Consider the following 22,418-nt stretch of genomic DNA (forward strand, 5'->3'; position numbering starts at 1 on the left):
TGTTTAGCATTTTTGGTATTAAAAATTAAATAATTATCTTACATGTTAAACTTAAACATATAATATTTGGTTTTGGCATATCAATATAATGAACATGGAACATCACAATTTTATACATATATATTCAATATACAAACATTTTTTGCATTTTACTTAGGCTTCTTATTCTTATTTAATATTGAAGATTAGTACCTAATAACAATTAATCACTGATGGAATTGCTATTCCTTCCAAGTGTCACAGTTGAATTGTGCCTTGTTTTGCGTGAGCCTTCACTGTCCTGTTCTATGCTTGGTGTTGCAGAATTTGATAAAGCAACCGTTTTATTAAAATCTATTGTAGCATATCCAATAGGAAGTTTTCGAGGACTCTCCGGTGGTAGAAGACTCTGCATAGAAGAACATTGTGCACTTTGAGTATCTGATTTTGTATTCTCCAAGTCCAACTCAATATAATTGACTTCTCTTGTGCCATTTGTGGGAGTGGGAGGCACAGATATTGAATTTTCTCTTAAAGGACTTCTTTGGGTATCAAGCTTCAAATCAGTAATTTCAAGATTTTCATAGCAGTGTCTTTCTTCAGATTGAATAGGTGTAGAAGACACAGATAGAGGTAGGCTCATTCTTTGTACATGTTGAAGTGTGTTTGAGTTAAAACCATATAAACAATCATTGGAAACAGGTGATTTTATTTGTTGAAGCTCATTAGGTATTATATTCATATATGAATGGTTTGCTTCAGGATCATTTTCTTGCATATTATTTAATGTTGATGGGTCTATATTCATATAAGATGCTTGAACAGAACTCCTAGCATCCTTCTGAGGGCTCTCTAGTGTATTAATAACATTTTTAATTGCATTAATGTTACTTGTATCATTTAGGCTGCATAAATTTGTGTTTCCATGGTGTTCATTCTTAGTATCAAGAGTATTAGAATAGGAATGAAGAAAAGCAAACTTTTTATTATTATTGCTTTCACGATGAGAAAAATCTTGTACTTGGTATATATTACTTACGCCATGACTAGTTGAGGAAGGAAGAGGATTTAAAGTTGTTACTTCTTGTCTATTACTGATAATGTTATTCACTATATGGTTCTCTGGATCAAGATCTGCTAGCTCTTCATCTTGGCTTAATGGCCCTGCTAAGGAGATTCATCTAATCTTTGGTTAATTGTTGTACTAAGGGTGAAGGATCAAGATAATTACCATCCTGAACATTAAATTGGGATTGATTGAATGCTAGTTCTAGCATTAGGAGGAGATCTACTTGAACTTATTCTTACATTATTCTGAGTACTAAAATTTCTGGCGGCAACTGCAGGTCCATTGCTTACAGCTGGAACAGGTAGTCTGTTGAATTGTGAAGCTCTTCAACGTTTGTTGCGTTTCTTAAAATAAATGTTTGTAAAGTTTGGTAAAGAGCTTCAGCTCGTCTACATCTAAAGGCGTATATTCCTTGGCCAGTCTCACATCTACGACCAGATTCAAAACTGAACAAGTCTGCATCATAACCATAACGTCTAAGGGATTTCAAAGGCCAAATTGTAGGTTCTTTGTTTCTTCTGGTAAAACCCAACGCAGATTCTGTTACTTCTAACTGTCCGCTACCAGTAGGTACACCCACTTTCATCAATATTTACAACACGAAATATATTAGGATGTAACTCATTAATATCATTTTGACTTTGTACACAACCCATGACATTAACTATTTAACAAATATTTCAAATGGTTTTCTTCACCCATTCCAAAGTCATAAATTTATTTAAAAATATAATTACGTATTAAAATATTAATTCTGACGTTCCATTGACATAATAATAGGTAATTGCCAATGACGTTTTATAACAAAAAGAACAGATCTTTAGTTTAGATAGGGCTGCCAACTACTAAGCATTCAAAAGCTAAAAATCTAAGAAAAGTTGATTATTCAGCAATCAGTAGCTTTGTAAATGATCAAAAATGAATATTGTTTGAAATAAGGATATTATTTAAGTTTTAATAAGCATTTTTCCCGCAGTATGATTATAAATATAATGGTAAACATAATAGTTTTTCTATCAAGTTGTCATCATTTGTAGATCTCAGAATCCTCTTGTCATTTTGAGTTAAAATCTAATCTGACAACAAAATATAATTTATATATCAAAAATGTCTGAAGATTTAAAAACATTAATGGACATGGGTTTCTCCAAGCTCAAAGCGTAAGTTAAATATATAAAAAATTATATTGTGAGAGGCACTGGCTTGTTTATTTATACCGGTTCCAAATTTATGTTTATAATTCAAACTTTATATTTTGTATAAAGGTCGCCTGGATATAAATTGCTTGCAAATAAGAGTATAGTAATTTCATAAATTGTCTCAAAAACTTGTTATTTATATTTATAAATTGTTGTCTGCTTTTTTTAATTTTATATATTACAAATATATTTAAAGGTGCACGTTGATAGTTATAATATTATGATGATCATATACGAGATTATATTGTTTATAAATTTCATCAGTATACTCTTTTATACAATTCTTAGAGAAAAGGCTCTTGCTGTAACCAATTACAAAGGCATTGAACCTGCAATGGATTGGTTATTGGCTCATGCTGATGATCCTGAGCCAGAAGAAAGTACAGAAGAACACAAACCTCCAGAAGATACAATTGAATCGGCAACCTCAAACAGTGCTGAAGAAGCACAATCACTTAAATGTGAAGAATGTGGTAAACTATTCAAAACTCACTCTGAAGTTGAATACCACGCAGCAAAATCTGGCCACAGTCAGTTTGCTGAATCAACAGAAATTAAAAAACCACTTACGGAAGAAGAAAAAAAGGAGCAACTCATGAAACTAGAAGAGCGTTTAAAACAAAAACGTAAAGAGCGAGAAGAAAAAGAGAAGGTAAATGTAAAAGTTAAACCAAATAGCTAAAATATATATATTTATGTATTCTCATAACATATATTGGAAATCTATAAAGGTGGAACAGCTTGAGCGGGAAAGATTAAGAATTAAATCAGGAAAGGATATGCTCGAAGCCAAGAAAAAACTTGAAGATATGGAAATTATGAAATTAGTTGCTGAAAGAAAACGAGAAAAAGAAGAAGATAAAAAAGCTAGAGAAAGAGTTAAAGCTCAAATAGAAGCTGATAAGGCTGCTAGAAGAGCAAAAGCAGCTGGGTAATTTTTTACATGAATTTATATATACTGATTACTTAGCAAATAATTGGCCCATAATAAACTCGGTCCATTATTTACTTTACCATATTTTTAAAAATATATTTTGTAGTGTTGCAGAACCCGCACCTCCAATTCAACCAGTTCAAACAATTCAGCCAACAGTATCAAGAGATTATTCTTCTGCTAAGCTTCAAATACGAATGCCTGACGGTTCTGCATTTACACAATCATTCGGTGCAAAGGAACAACTTTCTGCTGTTCGTTTGTTTGTTCAAATGAAAAATTACTTTGGAGCAGATCAACCATTTACCTTAATGACTAACTTTCCTAAAAAAATATTCACAGAAGATGATTATGAAAAACCTTTAGACTCATTAGGTATATATTGCAGAATACAGTAATAATTATAATTGAAAATAATGTGTTATAATGCTATATATTAATTTGCAGGACTAGTACCAACAGCTGTTGTCATTGTAACAAAAGGTGGTGCGTAGGATTTGTGATGAATATATTTTTAAAAGATAAATGGTGTATGAAAAATATTTGAATGAAAGAATAGATGTATGATTTTATATATGATCATATGTAAATTATATTCATAATATAGAAATATAATTTTAGATTTTGTATTTATGGAAAAAAAATATTGGCCGTTTTTTAATAAAAAGCTCAATGTATTTTTCTACTGTCCAATAAAAAAAAAACATAAAAAATTCAGAATTTTGAGATTTTTGATGAACATGGACTTAATCTCCATTACTCGTGTGATGTTCTGAGAAAATATGATCTTAATTGAAATGTTTTCTTATGGGATACATATTTATTTCGGTTTCTTGCGAAAATTTTGGCCAACTTTTTTCATTATTATTTTTAAATTCTCTAAATCTATATTTTATCAAAGCAAATTTTTTACAAAATTGTATTGCAGTTTGCGATGGTATTAATATCGGTTGTTCATGAAAACAAACTGTGTGTATTCCTATATGCAAATGTGTATACTTATTAAATATAAATTTTTATTTATATCACTTGCAATATCTTGCTTGTTATTTAAACTGCAATTACATGTTAATGAATTTTTTTTCAAAATATTAATTTTATTTATGCAGATGGCTTATAATAGGGCTACGCTTTAACTATTGTCCGAGTTAAGTTAAATAACTTAAATACTATAAGTATATATAATGAGTTTAATATTGTTATTTTTTTAAATTAGCTTTGTACAAACCACTTTACAATTTTGTTCACTCATATCTTTACTTTAGTATGTATGCACTAACTCATTTGGAGAGTTTAGTGAAAATATAATAAAAATAATTCTTGTTGAAATATAATATATTTGGCTTAACTAGAATTATTTTTTATATTTTATTTTTATAAAAATAAGAACCTTTTACAAAATCCGGGATTAAAACAACCTGAATAAGGGAATTAGCTTTTAGAAAAATTCGTGACCCTCTCGGACAATCCACGCGCGATTAACTTACAATTAGTTTTCAATAATAATTTCGAATGGTAAAATAAATAACAGGGTAATGCTTAACATTAAGCATTAATATATCTTACCGTTAAGTAAGATATCTTACCGATTCTGATTCCAGTTTCAATTACATCATTATTATCTTCTTAGTTTTACCTATAGCGCATTTCATCGAACGTGACGACGCTATTTTGTATGGTAGTGTTTGGCTTGAGTTATATCATTATTTTCGGTATGTGAGTGTTCGTGTTTCTCATGTCGATAAAATAGCATGCCTCTGGCCCATCAAATCTTAAAATTAAAACGCTTTGCCAGTACACTTTGCGGCGTTGAACAAACGCCAAACAAAACTGTTGCGCAGTGAAATAATAATACACTCTTGTTTCCACTAAATGCATTAAATAAAACAATTTAAATTAACATGTGCGCAACGTAAAATTACAAATCTTCATAACATAAAGATATATTATATAATACAAGTTGAGTTTGAAATTAAATCTAATTAAATACCATAAAAAACTTATTAATTTTGATGAAAATTTCATCATATGTATTAAATTATGTAATTAAAACAAATAGTTGAATTATAATCAATTATAAGTTCTCGCCACGTGCTAAACTCACGGATATAAAAGTGTATGTGCCTATGTACCTTAAGGTCAGTTTATCAAACAGAAAATATTCAAATTCAAATATTTTTTGTATACACACAATATCCGTAGAAATGGCTTATTGTATTTCAGAAATCTTCGGTCATTGATTTAATGTATATTTGAATAATGTATAATTTTAAAGAGCTAATTTAAATATGCGTATGCATTTTAATTTAATCTGTTTTAATTTAATTCATTAAAAAAATCATATATTTATAACAAAATATTTTATGACTAATCTAAGATCTGGAGATTTTACTTTAGCTATAAGTTATTTTATTTTACTAAAAGTGGCGAGCTATAGGCAATTTTCATTAATTAAATTAAATTTAAGATAGAACAATAATCAGTTTTTTGTATATATTCCTCAAACCTTTGGTCATTGCATTAATTAAAATTTCCATTACAATAATTAAATTATGCGAATGAATTTCATAATCTGTTTTAAAATGTGGCAATTGGAGTATCCAAATGTTTATAAATTTAAAAAAAAAATTAAGACTGATTTATATATATAGTTTTTACTACAGATTGCATCATAGGATTACAAAGTATTGTATTTTAACTTAGTTTATTTTTAAGACCATTTTAAGACAAATTAATACTCAATTTATTGTATATTTATTTTAGACACAAAATCTGCATAAATGGCATATTGTTTTTTTACAAATCTTCATTGCATTAATTAAAATTTTTCATAATAATTGAATTATGCGAATTCATTTTATTTTTATTTAGGGCGATAAAAACATTCATATATTTATGAATTAAATTTATTAATATTCTTTAATACATGGTATCTATAGATTTTCTATATCAAGAGCTACTTATAGCTTTGATTAAAAGCGAATCAATTTTTATTATTTAAGATCAATTTAAGACGATTTATTAATATTTTTTCTCGTACAAAATATTCCTAAAAGCAGCTTAATTGCCTTACAGAATATTTCGGTAATTACATTAATTAAAGCATCCATTACAATAATTAAAATATGCAAGTTGATTTTATTTTAATCAGTTTTAGAATATTCTTTATACTAATCTATAAATATTTCTATATATAATAACGATGTATTCGTTAATTAATCATTTAACAATATTTTTTAATCTTAACCCAAGATATCAATATAAATTTTTAATACCAAATTATCAGAATATTTCGGTCGCTACATTAATTAAAATATAGGAATTAATTTTATGTGATCTTATTTTTAATTTGGTGAATATTTATATAATTATTGATGGATGTTTATATATATGTTTACGATGTAGTCTTTGATTGATCAATTAACAATATTTTTTAGGGCTAATCTATAGAAACTTGATATCTGTAGATTTTAACTATTGAATGTATCAAGCAATTATAACTTTTTTAGAGCTATACAAGGGGCAAATCAATTTTTATTATTTAAGATAAATCGATAAGTTTAATTGAACGATATGTCTTTTTAATTATATCGTTGTGTTCATCAGTATTATTTTATATCGTTGAACTAGTAAATGTGTGTCACGAATCATCTAATTTATTAAAGACCACAATAATCAATAAATATGAACGTCAGTCAGTCTTAACAAGCTTATATATTTAGTATTTCTATTTGGAATATTTTCAATAGAAAAAAACACTTACATAAAAATGTAATAATGAATACTAGATACTGTTGAAAAATAAAAACTGCTATACTATGATAAATAATTTGTAATTTAATTATTTTCGTTATAAAATTTATTATTTTTATTGCTTATGATTGAAAAGTATTATCAGCTGTTTATGATGAAACTTCTCCAACAACTTTAGTTTTTAGAACACAACCCAACGGTTAGCCTATTCAAATCTATCAATAATCAAAATTTATCTAATATTGAATAAATTAAAAAATATATCTATTTTTTAATAATGACTCTTATGTATATTACTGTAGAAAATATTTTGGCCATGATTTCCTACCTGACTTATTTACAATTCAGAGATAAGATAGGAAATACTTATCACTTCCTATCATTAGTTTGTGTGTTGCAAGTCTAAACTCATCTTATTTCATTGGTATATTGTTTCAAAGAAATATTTAGTCAAAAATATTCTTTTTATTGCAAAACTAGGTGTAAGTGGCATTTTGCCTTAAGGGAAGTTACACAAACTTCTCGATATTTGAGAAGTAATAAGAACTAGTTCTTATTATAATCACAGCTGTTTAGAAAAAATAAAAATGAAATTTCAAATTTGTAGATAATGAAGAAATTTTGTTGAATTGATTCATTCAAATTATGTACCAAAACGTCTCACAATAAAATAAAATGGCAATATAAATTATTTTTCACACACCATATAAATTGATCTAATCACTATATAATAATTTTAATCATTTATCATAGAATTTTATCTAGACTAAAAGAATACGTAATCTGCAAAGCAAATATTGACCAATGGTAAACTTTCAATTAAGGCCACATGTTTGTATAGCAACTATGAAGTATTGACCTTAACTCAACACGAGGACAGTCTTTGAACTCAATACAAAAAATATCAATAAATCCCTATTTTTTATTTGAAAAACATTGATCAATAACAGAGCAATATAACAATACTGTTTGGTTTTGCCCTGGAGCAGGATACGATAAAGAAAACATAAACTTTTCAAATGTTTTTGCGGATACTGTGTCGTGCAGACAATAATCATTATGAAGAATGAGTTTTATGCAAAAAATAACATATATAATGGCATGATATCGTTGTATGAAATCAGTAAATAACTCATACATGAGTTGCATGTAACATTTTATTATTCGTGCTAATAAAATATGGGTGCATCTTTTCAGAGAGTGTTATCTTATTCTTAAAATAAACAACCTGTGTGCTTTCTTAAATTCCAGTGTATAGAATTTTAACAATGTGTACGAAAAGGTGATTCGATGCCAATTTGAATAATACGAAATATTCTAAATTTTAGTTATAAATTTGAAAATTGAAAACCATTATGAGCAAAAACGCCAATGACAGAGGCAATGGGCCAACGTGAGTATTTGTCAAAATTTTGTTTTTAAAATTGAAATATGAATAATAATTTTATTTGATAAATACTATCCAATACTATTGTGAATATTTAACATGTTTAATATTATAATATGTTTGGTTTGATCTGAGCTGAAATATGATCTGAAAGATTCATCTTAACTGGACATTTTTAATATGGGAGACAAATTTACTTCAGTTAACTTCTTACAATATATTAATATATTTTCCAAATTATTTTAAATCTAAATTTAATCGATACAAACTCTTACTTTTAAATTCAGTTATTTTACATGTTTATTCTACAAATGTGTATTTCAATTCCAAAATTTAAATTACTTTACATCTAATTTTAATCCAAGCAAGTCCTTACAAATTTTAAATTTCGATGATCGGTTATTAAATTTGATATTGAATATTAAATGAATAATGATATTAATTTAACATTCCAAAATTAAATGATAATTGTGGTTATGCCATATTTTGCATGACTACTGATATTTTGATCGCTAAAAGTAGATCAATATTCATGAATAGTGGGAAAACATGACTTTGCATATTGACTCAAAATATAATATCTTTTATTATTAGAAATGTGCAAATTTAGAACATACGATTTTTTCATGAGTGTGCATTTATATTTTCAACCAGCAGTATATTTATTTATTAATTATATCATCCGATCTATGTTTCTCAAAAACACTTTTTATCAAAAATTTGCACATATTTTTGGAAAAATACCATGTTGTACGACTTTGATCGCGACGGTATGAAGTTATAATCCTTCACCAAAATATAAAATCAAAAAAATATATTATACCTAGTATGGTAAGTTTTAGTATAATTTATAATACATTCTGCATGTAGGAAAAAGTGTCACGTTAGAATATTTGGAAATATTCTATTTTTAGTAGCACGTGGAGCATCAGAGTTGAATATTAAGAGGATGTTGAATTTTCAAGTCTTGTTTCAGAAATAGAGTTCAAGTACATCATTATTTACATAAATAGGTCAATTAATATAAAAACCAATTCATGACATTGTTAATAATAATGCTATTAATTTATTATATAGAACTTAAAATATATTTAGTACTTTTACTTGTCGATGATCCCAATGAAGTTATAAATGATTAGGTCCATTATAACGATTTGAAAATTTGTTTTAAACGATGCCAGGAATTTGTTTTTAAGCTATTCGAAATAAAACTTTTACAGAATTAAAATTATCTCTGTAAAATAAGGACTTCACGACCGTGGAGCCTAGAGTTGAATATTGGAGGATGTTAGAATTATTTCTTTAACATTTTCTGGTTCTCATAAATTTCGATTTATTTTCCTCTTTATTATAGAAAACCAGGACCAGCAACGCCTTTGATAGCAGTAACAACCAGAGGCCTTGGTACTTACCAAATTACCAGAAATGTACAAACTACAGAACAAGTTCAAATTGCAGGCGGCTATGATCCACCAAAAAGCCATTGTAAGTTTTATTATGTAATCAACCGAAATATCCAAATAAAAAACCCTGATCGATGATATAACACACGTTTTTTAATTTAAGAAATAATTGGATAATATCGTAGCAATAATGCTGCATAAAACAGTTGCAATTATACCAATTAGTTGGTAATGAAACTTTGATATTATATAACTGAATTAAATAAATTGCTTTGCAAAATAATTAAAATTTAGTTTCACTCTATTTCTTTAAATGTGGTATTATATAAAAGTTGTCAGTAAAATTATATAACCCACACAATTCTAAGACTAGATATAACGTTTTCTATTTTGAAATGGACAATCTTAGCAACGTTCAGAAAACAGTGTTTATTTTTTTAATTAGGAATTTTTGAAAAACATTACATTCTAAGAATAATATTCAAACTGTCATTAAATCAGTATTTTAAAGATAATTCCAAATCGATCAAATTATATGTATGTGCACATGTATGGTTCTCTAACGATTTATTTTTAAATAGACCTGAATGCAAGAAATGTTTTTCTTGCTCGTTCTGGAAAAGCACTTATTTATTCATTAAGTATAGTTTTCAGAAAATCATCATTAGGTTGTGGTTAGCAATAATAATAATATTGACTAATTGACATAAATTAAAAATATTTTTCATATTAAAAACAGGCAAAAATATTTTATTTTCTAATTCAAATTATAAGTGAACAAGACATTCAAAAATCATTCTGAGGTTAGCATGGTTAAGAGAAGACTACCCAGTGGTAAAATTTCTATTTTTGAAAAATTCGATACCTCCAAAATGCTATGAAATGATTTTGAGAAATTTGAGAAATTTAGTTTTAAGAAAATGCATGACACACCCTCGAGTTAAGACGTTAAAATTTTAATGAATGGCAAAATTTGTAACACGTTTTTTAAATTCTATTTTTAAATAACAGATTTCTACTGTATATATATATGATAAAATAATGTTATCAATTCAAACATTTACTCATACTAATATTGAAATATTCACATATTCTCAGTATTCAAACATGTATGACTAATTGTAGAAGTAACTTCTCAACTTTTTTGCATGATTATACAGTTGTTTTACCATGAGATTTTTTATATAATTGTTTTTCGACTGCTTTGTTTACAAACTTAGTCACATTCTATATGGCAAAACGCTCATTTTTCTATATTGTTGTAAAAAATAAATAACTTTATATACGTCAATGCTTTTTGAATATATAGTAAGATCATAAGAGTAAATGCCTACGAAAATTAAAACTCTAGAAATTTGAGAACTTGGATATTATTGGTTTCGATTTTCACACACTCTCATTGTTTTGATCCAAATATACATTAGCTTTGTTTTGATAATCCAAGATATAAGTTTGCATATAAAGAATTTTATTTGTTTGTAATTAGGAATCTCATTTAACAATTAGCTGACGCATCGAGACAAAGCCCAAGTTTCACATTAAATGAGTATTTGTATGTCATTAAATTTGATATGAACTTACATTCCAAGTATTGTAGTATTAAACTAATTACATGGCACACAAACATATTTTAGAAGTGATAATTAATTCAAGGTCGTCACAAAATGCTTATATGTATTCTAGAGCATGCTTGTCGTTTTTAAAAGATATTCAATTATATTTCGATCACGTACATCTTATAAATGGAAAATTTAACTTAGATTCTTAGATGCAAAAATGATAATATAAAGAGCAGTTGTAAAATGTACGTTTGCACGAGTCAGCAATTATTTATCATTAACAAACATAAAGTATTTTTTTAATTATTTAATTGTATTAATTTTAATTCTTTGTTCATTGTGACGGTTCAGGAGATATAATTATATAATAAGATAATAGGGTAAAACAAAGGTGACCATAGTCTGGATAGTTTGCCCGGGTCAGTTCCGGATTTCCACATTCCGTCCTGGATTCTCCTACAATCCAGGATTCAAGTCATTTGTCCTGATTTTTTTATTTAAATTCGCGACGAGAAATAGACACACAAATAGCCATATTATTTACTAAAGTTCATTATGATGAAAATATTATAGAATTTTATAAAAATGAGAAAGACACGCGCAGAAGTAATACAATTTAGGAAAAATTGGAAAGTTCTCATGAAAATTTTATACGGGGATAGTATAATTCTCCTAGCTAGGAAGAGATCATAGCACGATGTAGTATTATCAATGAACCTGATTGTATTACCAAAGTACCACAAAGCACATCATAATACATGTAGTAATTTCAATAAATAGGTTGTACTATCATAGTACGATGTAGTATTATAATTGAACGTGATTGTACTATCATAGTACGACGTAGTAAGTCGTAGTACGGTGTAGTTTTACAATGAACGTGAGTGTACTATCATAGTATTATCAATGAACGTGATTTTACTATCATAGTAAGACGTAGTAAGTCGTAGTACGATGTAGTATTTTCAATGAACGTGATTGTACTATCATAATACGACGTAGTAAGTATACGATGTAGTATTATCAATGAATGTGAGAGTACTATCATAGTATAATCAATGAACGTGATTTTACTATCATAGTACGACGTAGTAAGTCGTAGTACGATGTAGTATTATCAATGAATGTGAGTGTACTATCATAGTATTATCAATGAACGTGATTTTACTATCATAGTACGACGTAGTAAGTCGTAGTACGTATATCAATGAACGTGATTGTACTATCATAGTATTATCAATGAACGTGATTTTACTATCATAGTACGACGTAGTAAGTCGTAGTATGATGTAGTATTATCAATGAACGTGATTGTACTATCATAGTACGACGTAGTAGGTCGTAGTACGATGTAGTATTATCAATGAATGTGAGTGTACTATCATAGTATTATCAATGAACGTGATTTTACTATCATAGTACGACGTAGTAAGTCGTAGTACGTATATCAATGAACGTGATTGTACTATCATAGTATTATCAATGAACGTGATTTTACTATCATAGTACGACGTAGTAAGTCGTAGTACGATGTAGTATTATCAATGAACGTGATTGTACTATCATAATACGATGTAGTAAGTCGTAGTACGATGTAGTATAATCAATGAATGTGAGTGTACTATCATAGTATAATCAATGAACGTGATTTTACTATCATAGTACGACGTAGTAAGTCGTAGTACGATGTAACTTTATCAATGGACGTGATTGTACTATCATAGTACGACGTAGTAAGTCGTAGTACGATGTAGTATTATCAATGAATGTGAGTGTACTATCATAGTATTATCAATGAACGTGGTTTTACTATCATAGTACGACGTAGTAAGTCGTAGTACGATGTAGTATTATCAATGAACGTGATTGTACTATCATAGTACGACGTAGCAAGTCGTAGTACGACGTAGCAAGTCGTAGTACGACGCAGTGTTATCAATGTATATGAGTGTACCATCATAGTACGACGAAGTAAGTCGTAGTACGATGTTGTATTATCAATGAACGTGCCTGTACTATCATAGTACGACGTAGTAAGTCGTAGTACTATGTAGTATTATCAATGAACGTGATTGTACTATCATAGTACGACGTAGTAAGTCATGGTGCGACGTAGAAAGTCGTAGTACGATGTAGTATATTATCCAATTTCCGTCTTATTTCAGGTTGTAGTTTGGCTTGCTGTCCAAAACCAAAATGTGATCGATGTTGGAAAATTACGCGTTCAGTTTGTCCCATACTGGATTGGCTACCCGGGTATTCCCTCAAACGAGATCTATTCGGGGACATGATAGCGGGCATGACAACTGCAATAATGCATGTACCGCAAGGTATTCACATCAAATCAACTTGATTAGCATAATAAAACACTTTTGTTTTCATCGTAGCACTGAATAATAATAATTATAAAAAACAAATATGTAGAACTTTCCTCCTTCACATTTTTTCTTATAGATTGTTTTCCATATAAATGCATCATTTTATTTAGGTTTATATTTCCTGGTGTACATTTACTTAATATTTTACTATGTGCAATTTAAGGCAAAATGTGTATTTTTCAGGTATGGCATATGCCTTGTAGCAAATGTTATTCCAACAGCAGGACTATATATGGCTTTCTTTCCTGCATTGGTTTATGTAGTTTTTGGGTCATCTAGACATGTATCCATGGGTAATTACAAACATATTTTACAATTTTATTGCCGATCTTTCCAATAAAATTTATTTAAAGTATTGTATACTGATAAAAATAATTTATTTCGCAGGAACATTTGCTGTAGTTAGTATAATGGTAGGAAAAATTGTTCAAGAATACGCCTATTTTCCAGTAAGCAAAAAAATTATACGCACACGAATATAGTATACAATTTTTAAATATTTTTATCATTTTAGGACGGTGTAGAGAAAATACAGGAGATACGACTACAATTCCTGGTTAGACCCAATTTTAAATTATCTTATTTTTACTGAATTATGTAATTAAATTTAAATTAAAGAGACTGTATAATTTTAGACCCTGATGTGCAATATGATCCTACAGAAGTGGCAACCGCAGTTACATTTCTGGCTGGAATTTATTTGGTAAGCACTGGAAACGATTGAAGTGGAATATCAAAAATGTAATTTTTGCTAGAACATGAATTCCATAAAATATTAATTTCAGCTTATCATGTGGATTTTTCGTCTAGGGGCCCTTAGTACTCTGTTATGCGAGCCCCTGATAAACGGTTTTACTACAGCCGCTGCCGTTGCGGTTCTCATCAGCCAAATGAAAGATTTATTGGGCCTTAAAATTCCGAGACATAATGGAATGTTTAGTCTTCCCTATGTAATTTAATACAATTATTATAAAATCATATATTCAAATTGACTGGTTCATTCAAATTCAATTTCTTTCAGAACTTATACGAAACAATTATAGGTTTACCGACCGCTAATACTGCTACTATAATAGTATCAATATCTGTGATATTTGTGATGACATTGAATAACGAACTACTTAAGGTAAATCTTAAATGCCTCAAATCCTTGAAGCATAACATATGAAGAATATTGAAACCCAAATTTATTTTAAATTATTGTTTTCCAGCCTTGGTTGGGTAAACGATGTCGGATGCCAGTTCCTGCGGAACTATTGTGCGCCATAGCAGGCACCGCTGTTTCATACCTTCTTGATCTTAAGCAAAACTACAATGTGCCCATTGTTGGAGAAATACCCACGGGGTAGGTAACGTAAGTAAGTGATCCGGCTCACTTTTAAATAAATTCAATTTTAAAGAATTGGTTTTTGTCTTAAAATGTGGCTATATATAATTTTTAATTTACAGTTTGCCAACACCAAGTTATCCACGATTTTCTTTACTACGTTTGGTAGCTGTCGATACAATCGCCGTTGCCATTGTTTCCTATTCCATCGTGATGTCTTTAGGATTGATATTTGCGAGACGCCTTGGATATACCATAAGGCCAAATCAAGAACTTCTAGCAATGGTATAGTTAATATAGTCTCTAATTGATTTACAACACCATATATTGCATTTTTTATGTCTAATTATTATTTTAGGGTTTGGCAAATTTGGTAGGAGCTGGATTTTCATGTATTCCCATTGCTTGTTCATTGACCAGAACCATGATCCAGGCAAATATAGGAGGAAAAACGCAAATGGCGACGGTCATATCAGCTTCTATTATATTAATCGTACTTTTGTGGATTGCGCCTTACTTGCAGTATTTACCACGTGTAAGTTTTGAAGTTCCGGAAATAAATAAATGAAATTGGTTATTAAATTATTTTAATTTATAGGGAGTTCTGGCAGCTATTATATTAGTCGCATTGAAAGGAATGTTCATGCAAGTAAAAGATTTGAAACGATTTTGGCTACTGGGCCCTATACATGCTGCTATATGGGTAGGAACATTTTTAGGAGTTGTCTTCATTAGTATTGACATGGGGTGAGCAATTTTCGCAAAGATAATCAGTTTAAATTTAGTTTATTTAAAATGATTAGTTATAAACAAAAATGATGTATTTGCAAGATTGCTAATTGGCGTCGTGCTATCTTTGATGACTTTATGGTTTGGAAATAGATCGAATTGCAAAGTGATGGGTCGTATACCAGGAACTGACTTATATGCTGATGTTAGTTCATACAAACTGGTAATATTATATATTTATTAATCATTTTAAATGAATATAAACTTATATATCTAAATAATTAATTCCAATCTTAATTGTTATCATAATCTAAGGCTGAAGAATTACCACATATTAAAATTATTCATTACGATGGAAATATCAGTTTTGCCGCATCAAGCAGTTTCAAGAAATCCATTCTCAAAAATATACAATTTGCTCCTGCACATGAGGAAGAAGAAGCATTGCGGGATACAAAAGTAAATTCTTTATTGATCTTAGAGTTGAATATAGTTTAACAAAAAATCACTTTGATACCAAATCTAATAAAATTGAAAATATTATTTTAAACATGAAGTACTCTCAAAATAAAATAAAATTTTCAATTTCAGTCAGTCCGTGTCATAATTTTGGACATGAGTTCTGTTCGCCATGCAGATGCCGAGGGAATGTGTTTTCTGTTTCAAATGAAACATGAACTATCTCAAAAAAATATTAGTATTACAATGGCAGCCCCAAGTGGTAAGTGCACACAAAATTATCTGTTGAAATTAGCACTTGTAGATGGTTTCTTATTATTATTATTAATATTATTATTTGCAGATGGAGTATTAGAAGTAATTCGTAGATTAGAAAGCATTGGACCAAAGTCTTGTGCTGCTTTGAAAACAACAAAAGCAATAGAAGCCTTTCCTACAATTCATGATGCAGTAATACATTGCCAACAAACTCTTAATGAATCTGTATAATGATACCGATACTGTAAATTGTAATAATCCTGTACTTACACAGATGTTTATCCTACTTAACACAATGATAGAAGGATTACTGATTTACATGTAATAATAATTTTCGATAAACACTTTTTTAAATAAAAAGGATTATTTTTATATTAAATTATTTATTAAAAATATTTTATATACCTTTAAAATATATAACAACTCTAAATACCTTATGCCTAGGTGAGATGTTTATTTCATTAATAGTTTATAATATCACTTTCAACATAAATATAAAAAATGTATATGCATTAATTTAACTTTTTTGGGCATAAATGCAATTTAGTCATTTTGTTTACTTAATACTACTAATACTATCAGCAAATGTAAATGTAACCATCTCTTGAAGTTACATTCAATTTTTCATAAATATTGTGTCATAAAAATTGAAAGCTTACTTCATATAAAAATACAGTTAATATCATCAGTTATATATATATGGCAAAATATAGAATTAAATAATAAAGATAAGGGCTATGCTAAAAATGTACAGGTACAGAACTCTAAAGACGAAGCAGATAATTCTTGATTCATTCTTGATGTAAAGAATGTTTTCTTTTCATAACAGTGAAGAATCTAAGTAAAGTGTTTTCACTTTTAGGAGTTTTTAGTACATTATCCGAACTAGATTTATTCCGACTTCTTCTTGAAGGTGTACCATGAAACTTAGGACTTTCTTCAACATGGCCATTAGGAGACCCAAATTCTTTAACATCATCAAGAGGTGAAGCAAAGTTTTCATAAAGCCGCTTTTGCTTAATGTGCCTTGTGAGCCAATCTACATTCTCCTTACATTTTTTCTTTGGAGAAATAGTCCTCAAATGTGGTGCTTCACCATTCAGAACATAATTTGGCAAATTTATAGTAGGAGAGGTAAAATTTAGAGCTCTTGATGACTGTGGTGTTGAAATTAGGGATTTGCAACGATCATTTATGGGAGTTAGAGGCAATATTGAAGTGTTTGAGCAACCTGGTTCACATTTTTCATTTTCTTCTATGATTGTACTTAATTCTGCGCTTGTTCCACACTGTTCAAATAAACGTCTTGCTCCTCTATTTTCTAGATGAATTCGTTTCTTTTCTGGTGCATGATCTTCGTCTATATCTGAGGCACCTAACATGTCACTAGAATTTCTTTTCAAAAACCTGCTGCTAGACTGGGTATTTAACATTTGACATTTGATACAATTTTTGTCTTGTAAACCATTGTTAATGGGTGTACGAGATTCACAATTATCACATTGCATTTTAGACTTCAAATTACTTCCAGTTGATGGTGTTTTCTCACTCCTACCAACCCATCTTTTGACACTTCTTGGTGTATATTCTAAAGATCCTAATTCTTTATTTGGAATTGCATAGTTATCCATTTTTTTATTTTGGCCTCTTAATAATGTATGGTCAACATCTTCTGAGCCTACTCGCCATACTTTGTGCTTTGCATCATCACTACAAGTAATAATCTTTGGTTCTCCTTGAGCACACCAGGCAACACACGTAACTTCAGCCGCATGGCCTTCCAGGGCCACAAGTGGTGTGGGCCAGTCAACATTCCAAATATAAGCTCGCTCATCACTACTTCCACTGGCTAAATACCTAATGAGTTAAATTCATTTTCAAAATTAACTGATCTTCAATGTAATTCAACTTAACTCGATATTTGAATTCACTGAGTTTGAAAGCAACTTCATAATAAAATACAATGGTACATCATATAAATGTATATACTATCACTTGTACAATAAAGATGAATAATGAAAAAAACAACAGTACAAAAATCAACATTGCAAAATTAAATTTACAATGATTAGGTAATATGCGCATGTCCATTATATGAAAATAATAAAGATTTAATATATATATATATATATATATATATATATATATATATATATATATATATATATATATATATAATTTATTATATATATATATATATATATTATAATATATATATATATATATATATATATATAATTAAAATTGAAATCCTACCTTCCATCAGCACTCAAAGCAGACTTGACATAAAATGTAGCATTTTCTAAACCCGAATATATATTTATAGGGCGATTATGTCCTCCACTAGCATTATAGCAATATATTCGATTATCCATACAATTTGCATACAATCTTGATCTTGTATGATCTAGTATTAAATTTGTGAAACCTTTGCAAGCACTGGAGCCTGATGAAATAAATAATATTAGATATATAAAATAAATTATTTTGTTTTATTAATATACCTGCATAGCTTAATGAATGTTTTGGTAAGGGTTCTCTTTTTGCATTAGAATATGTTTTACGTAAATCCCAAATTTTAATGACTCCATCACCAGCACCACATGAAATTAAGTCATATGAGTCACGGAAAACTAATCCTGTTATACTATGAGGTCGTGATAGACTAGAAGATAGTCCTCCACTACCTGGAGTTTGCCCACCTCGGATCTTTTTTCTATGCTGCTTGAAACAAGTGATTTATTTAATAATGATTTAATTTAAATTTCATTTAATTAAATATACTTTTAATATATTATAGATGATGTACCTGACTTGGAGTTGTTGATGCTGCACCATGACAAATAAAGATCACATCATCAGCTCGTGTTTGATAACCAGACAACCCTACAATACAATTATGTTAAAAAATATTTTCAAATGCAATGTGACCATATTGAGTAATATACAAAAATAGAATTAAAGTCACTTATATAATAAAATTATTCAACTTATAAACAACCTGCTGCTGATCGTACATCCCATATATATATAGCACCATCACGACCGCCGGTGGAAAAAACAGCTGGATCCTCAGGACGAAAACACACAGTTTTTAATGATCTCGTATGACCAGAAAATATACGAATAGGGTTTGGCCTATTTTCATCCAAATCCCAAAGGCGAGCAGTATGATCTCCTATAACAAATTATTTTACTTGATGAAATAATACTTAACTATAGACTTGAATTGAATAATTCTGCTTAATCAGAGCCAAACAAAATAAAATTTTGTTATCATGATTGAGTATCAAAACCAACCTGATGCAGAAACTATCTGAGTATTATATGGCATCCAAGCTAGATCAAAAACTGCATTATGATGGCATTGTCTTCCCTCTAATGGTTGGTTTGCTACACTTTCGGAAGATGCAGGTAACGTTGTGTCATGAAAAGCAATCTGTTAAGTAAAAAAGTATGAATTTCTATAGATTAAAAAATTACTACTATTATACAGTCCTTATTGATAAACTCACCATTCCATCTTCATTGGCAATTGCTAGTATATGCTCAAAACCTTTTGCAACCGCAAATTTGGCAGCCAAAATAGGTGGCTCGGGATTATAGTCAGCGCCATCAGTAGATGGTAAAATACCTGACCAAGAATCTTTTGGGTCAACAACTAGCCTACACAATGCACTGTCATAGTTTGTCCAAGCTATTGAATTTAATATATAATAAGTTGAATTGAATTGAATTAGATATAATTTATAAATATAGCATTAATAAGTGATTACTATAAAAACCTACATTTTCCGTAAAATCTATTAGTGAAAGACACAACATCATTAATCATTGTTATCCTAAATGTAGTTTATCATTAATATTAAAGGGCTAGTTTTGCATAAAATGAGCGCACTTTTACTCGTTGTCAAGCTATGTCAAATTGCGCGCAAAATTAGTGAAAAATGGCCTCGGAAGAATGCACAACCTAAAAACAAAAATATTTCACATTATGCAAAAATAATAAAATCAAGACTATATTTTGTAATCTATATTAATTACTTTATATGATTTTATACGGTTATTTCTTCTAGATTATACCTTATTATTTATATAAAGAACTGTAACTTACGTGAATTAGGCACATTATAACGAATGTATTTACAATTATTACATAGTGGTATATTTAATGGCTTAATAATTAAAAATGTAAAAAATGAAACTATTATTAACGATATGGCTCATTCATTATTTATTCATTTTGTATTTTACTAAAATACAAAACTTTCTACATGTTGACACATATCAATCACTTCTAATTTCAGACTGTTTCTATCTATCTGTCAAAATTTTGGTTTGTGATTATTCCGCCAAAATTCTAAACATCTCCAATGCGTAAACAACATTAATTTTATTTCTTCTTCTGACTAAAATAATAACAGTTATGGCTGAATCACTAAATATTAGTAATGAGGACAATGGAGTTACTATGGTAGACGTCTTGAGAGACGAGGAAGCTCTGGAAGAAGATGCTCATGCAGTTTTAGGAGGATCTGATGATAAATTTTGTACATATTCGAATGTAAATATATACAGTACATGTTTTCATAAATTAATTTGAGGGCTACTTTTGTAAAACACAACTTTTTAATTTTTCAGGGCTATGTCAAAAGACAAGCTTTATATGCTTGCAGAACTTGTAACACAAAAACATCTCAGGATGCCGGTATTTGTTTGGCTTGCAGTTACCATTGCCATGAAAATCACGATCTCATTGAGTTATATACAAAACGTAATTTTCGTTGTGATTGTGGTAGCTCAAAAATGCCTGGAATCAAATGTAATTTAGATCCCTTCAAGTCAGAAGATAATGTTGATAACAAATACAATCAGAATTTTTCTGGTCTTTATTGCACCTGCCATAGACCTTATCCTGATCCTGAGGATAAAACTCCTGATGAGATGATACAGTGCATCGTTTGTGAAGATTGGTACCATACGCGACATTTGGGAGTAGCAGTACCATCAGCCGAAGATTATTCTGAAATGGTTTGTTTTGGATGTGTAAACAAAAACGACTTTTTGCTTAATTATGCAGTTTATGATGTGACAAAGGGTGATGATGATGAGAAAGAAATAGATGTTGAAACTCCATCCAAGAAGCTTAAGACAGAATCCAATGTTTCAATTTCACAAACTGTTGATGGATGTGTGAAACCAATTTCAAGCACAGCCCCAAAAACTACTCTCTTTTTTTCTGAAGGCTGGAGAGAAAAATTATGTAAATGTACCAATTGCTCGAAAACTTATTCAGACTTGAAAGTAGAATTTCTGATAGATTTAGAAGACCGCGCACAGTATTATGAAGAGCAAGGTAAATTTAAGGCTAATAAAACATCACAATATGAAAATGGTTTAAGAGCACTTTCTTCACTTGGTCACGTACAGCAGATTGATGCCATTACAGAGTATAATAAAATGACTGCAAAATTAAAGGAATATTTACAAACATTTGCTGATAATAAAAAGATTGTTACAGAAGAAGATATTAAAATATTTTTTAATTCTATGAAAGAAAATCGGCCTACATCAATTCCTCAACCAAATTTCTGTCGCTAAATGTATTTTAAATTTAATTTTTATATCCTATATGGATTGCAAAATCATTCATATTTTTACCAAATAACCATTTATGCATATTTTTGTAGAATATGAAAATTAATGTATTGGATTTTGAATGTTAATAAAAACAGATGTTATAATCTTAATCAATTTAAATGTTTTATTGTCAATTGGCTTTTGATAATTTTTTTTCTGAAAAATTAATGAATCATAGAAACTATCTGAACTTTTAATATGCATATATTAGTTTTTAGCTTAAAAAATAAATTATTTATAAATTGCATTTATAAAAATAGATAATTCTCAATAATAAAATATTAAAAATGCATTATATAATATATATATATTTTTATACAATTTTTCTCTGATATTTGGTTTCA

The 22,418-nt window shown here is 29.0% G+C and overlaps 4 protein-coding genes and 1 pseudogene across 4 annotated transcripts; 3 read left to right on the top strand and 2 right to left on the bottom strand.

Annotated features, from left to right (window-relative positions):
- Nucleotides 1–7: 7 nt before the first annotated feature.
- Nucleotides 8–1,812, bottom strand: LOC113365815 (annotated as a pseudogene).
- A 232-nt stretch (nt 1,813–2,044) lies between these two features.
- LOC113366555 (UBX domain-containing protein 1-B-like) lies at nt 2,045–3,738 on the top strand. Its single transcript, XM_026608182.1, has 5 exons — nt 2,045–2,208; nt 2,536–2,899; nt 2,979–3,178; nt 3,288–3,556; nt 3,629–3,738. Exons 1-5 carry the CDS (start codon nt 2,156–2,158, stop codon nt 3,673–3,675), a joined length of 933 nt encoding a protein of 310 aa, XP_026463967.1. The 5' UTR covers nt 2,045–2,155; the 3' UTR covers nt 3,676–3,738.
- A 1,256-nt stretch (nt 3,739–4,994) lies between these two features.
- Nucleotides 4,995–16,700, top strand: LOC113365817 (solute carrier family 26 member 10-like). The gene is made up of 18 exons (XM_026607360.1): nt 4,995–5,319; nt 8,186–8,327; nt 9,676–9,806; nt 13,449–13,613; nt 13,772–13,787; nt 13,845–13,954; nt 14,049–14,110; nt 14,176–14,217; nt 14,447–14,611; nt 14,683–14,787; nt 14,873–15,006; nt 15,111–15,273; nt 15,347–15,527; nt 15,591–15,735; nt 15,820–15,940; nt 16,033–16,176; nt 16,309–16,438; nt 16,520–16,700. Exons 2-18 carry the CDS (start codon nt 8,290–8,292, stop codon nt 16,663–16,665), a joined length of 1,998 nt encoding a protein of 665 aa, XP_026463145.1. The 5' UTR covers nt 4,995–5,319; nt 8,186–8,289; the 3' UTR covers nt 16,666–16,700.
- Nucleotides 16,701–17,056: 356 nt separating this feature from the next.
- Nucleotides 17,057–20,668, bottom strand: LOC113365804 (protein lethal(2)denticleless-like). The gene is made up of 9 exons (XM_026607349.1): nt 20,549–20,668; nt 20,224–20,404; nt 19,950–20,131; nt 19,735–19,873; nt 19,436–19,612; nt 19,244–19,320; nt 18,939–19,155; nt 18,691–18,880; nt 17,057–18,291 (listed from the first exon to the last, which is right to left on the bottom strand). Exons 2-9 carry the CDS (start codon nt 20,267–20,269, stop codon nt 17,226–17,228), a joined length of 2,094 nt encoding a protein of 697 aa, XP_026463134.1. The 5' UTR covers nt 20,270–20,404; nt 20,549–20,668; the 3' UTR covers nt 17,057–17,225.
- A 102-nt stretch (nt 20,669–20,770) lies between these two features.
- LOC113365819 (putative E3 ubiquitin-protein ligase UBR7) lies at nt 20,771–22,035 on the top strand. The gene is made up of 2 exons (XM_026607363.1): nt 20,771–20,998; nt 21,076–22,035. The coding sequence occupies exons 1-2, from the start codon at nt 20,861–20,863 to the stop codon at nt 22,033–22,035; spliced, it is 1,098 nt and encodes a 365-aa protein (XP_026463148.1). The 5' UTR covers nt 20,771–20,860.
- The last annotated feature ends 383 nt before the right edge of the window (nt 22,036–22,418 follow it).

This window comes from Ctenocephalides felis, unplaced genomic scaffold (assembly GCF_003426905.1).
Source record: "Ctenocephalides felis isolate EL2017-DRISC unplaced genomic scaffold, ASM342690v1 CF-g0.4_SCAFFOLD_01170, whole genome shotgun sequence".
In the NCBI taxonomy this organism is placed as follows: domain Eukaryota; kingdom Metazoa; phylum Arthropoda; class Insecta; order Siphonaptera; family Pulicidae; genus Ctenocephalides; species Ctenocephalides felis.

Bases quoted from the DNA above. Each gene is read 5' to 3' on its own strand.
- LOC113366555 (XM_026608182.1), top strand. From the start codon at position 2,156: ATGTCTGAAGATTTAAAAACATTAATGGACATGGGTTTCTCCAAGCTC. The intron at 2,209-2,535 runs GTAAGTTAAATA...TACAATTCTTAG, and splicing joins GGTTTCTCCAAGCTCAAAGC to AGAAAAGGCTCTTGCTGTAA. The intron at 2,900-2,978 runs GTAAATGTAAAA...AAATCTATAAAG, and splicing joins AGCGAGAAGAAAAAGAGAAG to GTGGAACAGCTTGAGCGGGA.
- LOC113365817 (XM_026607360.1), top strand. From the start codon at position 8,290: ATGAGCAAAAACGCCAATGACAGAGGCAATGGGCCAAC. The intron at 14,218-14,446 runs GTTAGACCCAAT...TATTAATTTCAG, and splicing joins AGATACGACTACAATTCCTG to CTTATCATGTGGATTTTTCG. The intron at 15,007-15,110 runs GTAGGTAACGTA...TTTAATTTACAG, and splicing joins GTTGGAGAAATACCCACGGG to TTTGCCAACACCAAGTTATC.
- LOC113365804 (XM_026607349.1), bottom strand. From the start codon at position 20,269: ATGATTAATGATGTTGTGTCTTTCACTAATAGATTTTACGGAAAAT. The intron at 19,613-19,734 runs GTTGGTTTTGAT...AATTTGTTATAG, and splicing joins TCAGATAGTTTCTGCATCAG to GAGATCATACTGCTCGCCTT. The intron at 19,156-19,243 runs GTACATCATCTA...TGTTTCAAGCAG, and splicing joins CATCAACAACTCCAAGTCAG to CATAGAAAAAAGATCCGAGG.
- LOC113365819 (XM_026607363.1), top strand. From the start codon at position 20,861: ATGGCTGAATCACTAAATATTAGTAATGAGGACAATGGAGTTACTATG. The intron at 20,999-21,075 runs GTAAATATATAC...TTAATTTTTCAG, and splicing joins AATTTTGTACATATTCGAAT to GGCTATGTCAAAAGACAAGC.